The 2,451-nt window shown below is 49.5% G+C and overlaps 1 protein-coding gene across 1 annotated transcript; it reads left to right on the top strand.

Annotated features, from left to right (window-relative positions):
• Positions 1-948: 948 nt before the first annotated feature.
• Positions 949-1,761, top strand: BT62DRAFT_914914 (uncharacterized protein; the record flags this gene model as incomplete). The annotated part of the gene is made up of 1 exon (XM_043183917.1): positions 949-1,761. The coding sequence occupies one exon, from the start codon at positions 949-951 to the stop codon at positions 1,759-1,761; it is 813 nt and encodes a 270-aa protein (XP_043032548.1).
• Positions 1,762-2,451: the final 690 nt, after the last annotated feature.

Raw genomic sequence — 2,451 nt, forward strand, 5'->3', positions numbered from 1 at the left:
ATTGGAACGTATTCTTGGTTCCGTCATTTTCCTAGTTCCTGTGCAGCTTTCCATCGATAACGACCAATAGTCTCTTCCATGATCTGCGAAGCAAGGTATATTTTTGGATTTTTGCTAGAAGAAAAGAATCAGATGGCGCCTATCGTGTGACGGGCACGCGCAGTTGGAGCTGTGATCGCAAGGCTCGCTCTTTGTATGAAACCCGGGCTTATAAGAATCTTCACGGAGTAGCTTTTTGTTTGACAGCTCTCAGTTCATCGCTCCTCTGGTCTTCGACTTGTCGCCGCGATAGACGTATCCCCTGTTCATCGTTTCGTCGATCACCGACATCGCGTCTCCATTGTAATTTGTAAGACGAATAAAACAACTCAGCATGATATATACTGATTCACACGTTCTCTGCTAGAGTATCGACGCTTTGTCCAAAGAACCTTCGTTACTTCGCAGAAAGGTACTCGAGCACATGTCACAGGTGCCTACACATATCTAACTGCTGTCACTTTCAGCTATTGTCAAAGCATGGGCGGTGTCATATCTTGGTTGTTTGGAGGCGGCGAAGTCGGGCCCAATCCGACAATGCAGGCCATCGAAGAACAGCATAGAAGAGAGGAGGCGGAGAGAGCTCAACGACACCTCGAGCAAATCGAACGAGAGAGACAGGAGCACGCCAAAAGACTGAGGCGGGCGCAAGAGGAGGCGCAAAGAGCGGCCCAAACTGCGGAGCAGCAAAGGCAGGAACAGGCCGAGAGAATCAGAGTCCAGCAGGAGGAGGTCCAGATGGCGGCTCAGATAGCAGCGCAGCTCGAGAGGGAGAAGGAAGAGCAAGCCGAAATTGCCAGACGAGAACACGAGGCTGCTCAGAGGGCTGCTCAGGCTGCCAACGAGTTGCAAGAGCAGGTGCGCAAGAAGGAAGCAGAGATGAAGAAAGCGATGGAGGTCCAGGAGGCGATGGAGGCGAAGTGGAAGACAGGTATTCGTCCAGTCGAATGGCCTTCCAAGGAGAAATACGAGGCGACGAAACGTCGTTTTTACAAGGAGGGCAAATTTCATCTCGCCATCACCGGAATTTCGGGAACGGGAAAATCGTCTCTCATCAATGCCTTTCGAGGCATTTGGGATGGTGACTCTGGTGCTGCTATGACCGATATCATCGAAAGCACGTCGGTTGTCACTCCCTACCCTGATCCGAATCCTGCCAACCCTTTTATTTGGTTCGACGTGCCAGGGTCGGGAACGCTCTCATGCTCTGATTGGACCTACTTCAATGACCAGGGCCTTTACATTTTCGACGCCATCATTGTTCTCTTCAACGACCGCTTCACTGCCACAGATATCGCTATTCTGAAGAACTGCGAACGATACAATATCCCGACGTATATCGTTCGTTCTAAATCTGATATTCACATTGATAATCTCATGAAGAAGAAAAGGCGGGGAGCTGGCGCGAAGAAAGACCCTGCCATGATTCTTGACGAGGCACGCAAGGAGTACATCGTGAGGACGCAGGAGAACGTCAGGTCGAATTTGATGAAGAACGATCCTCCTATCCGTTCCCAGCGGATGTACGCTGTCTCCCGGGATACATTGACGATGGTTGTGCGAGAGCAGCCGCTCGAAGATATGCTTGTGTTGAACGAGTACGAGCTTCTGAGAGACATCCTTCAGGATGCATACTCGCGACGATCTGAAAAATCTTACGGTTCGATGTCGGATCTGATGAAAAAGGCTGGCATGGACATTTTCGGATTCTTTGCGAACTGACACGACCGGGGTCCCTCCGCCTTGGACATACTAGCTAATCATCATGTACAATTGTTTGCTACAAATTTTTTCCTCTTTGTATGTAATGAAAAACTTCTTGCCCTAGTACTTCAGCTCTTCAGTACCGGACGAAATGCGGCAGTGCAGAAGCACGGCCTCTTCCGATCGGTTTCACGACTTGAGTTCCCACTAATGAATCCAACCTCTTCCTTCGTTCCCCCCTCACGTCTTTCACAAGAACGCGTATGCTAAACCTCATAGCATTCAATTCAGTAAATCTGCTCTTCACGTTTAGTACAATCTTCTTGGCACCGTGACTGTCAGGTTTCCTGGAATGATGTCGCACAACACCCTCCCTTTTCAACGTCCAGGAACTGTTCTAACAGCATTGTTTCATGCCTTGCTGCATGTAGGCCATGTGGCTTTCCGTAGTGCTTCATCCTTTTGTGTGGGGGCCTCATGATCACCATCCTTACCGCCCATTTTTGCTCTAACCCATACCAACGTTCTTCATCGATTATCAATCATCCCAAGAACATGACACTACAATCAGAAGGATCCGCCCGGTCATTCTGCGTTCATCTGACGAGTGATATGAGGGTGCGCCTTCCATTCGACATGAGTCCTCATCGATACTACATTGGATGTCGAATACACTGTGACAAGCGCCAGCTACAAGTTCCGTGGCAG

The sequence above is a fragment of the Guyanagaster necrorhizus genome, assembly GCF_019112545.1.
Source record: "Guyanagaster necrorhizus MCA 3950 unplaced genomic scaffold BT62scaffold_144, whole genome shotgun sequence".
Classification (NCBI taxonomy): Eukaryota; Fungi; Basidiomycota; class Agaricomycetes; order Agaricales; family Physalacriaceae; genus Guyanagaster; species Guyanagaster necrorhizus.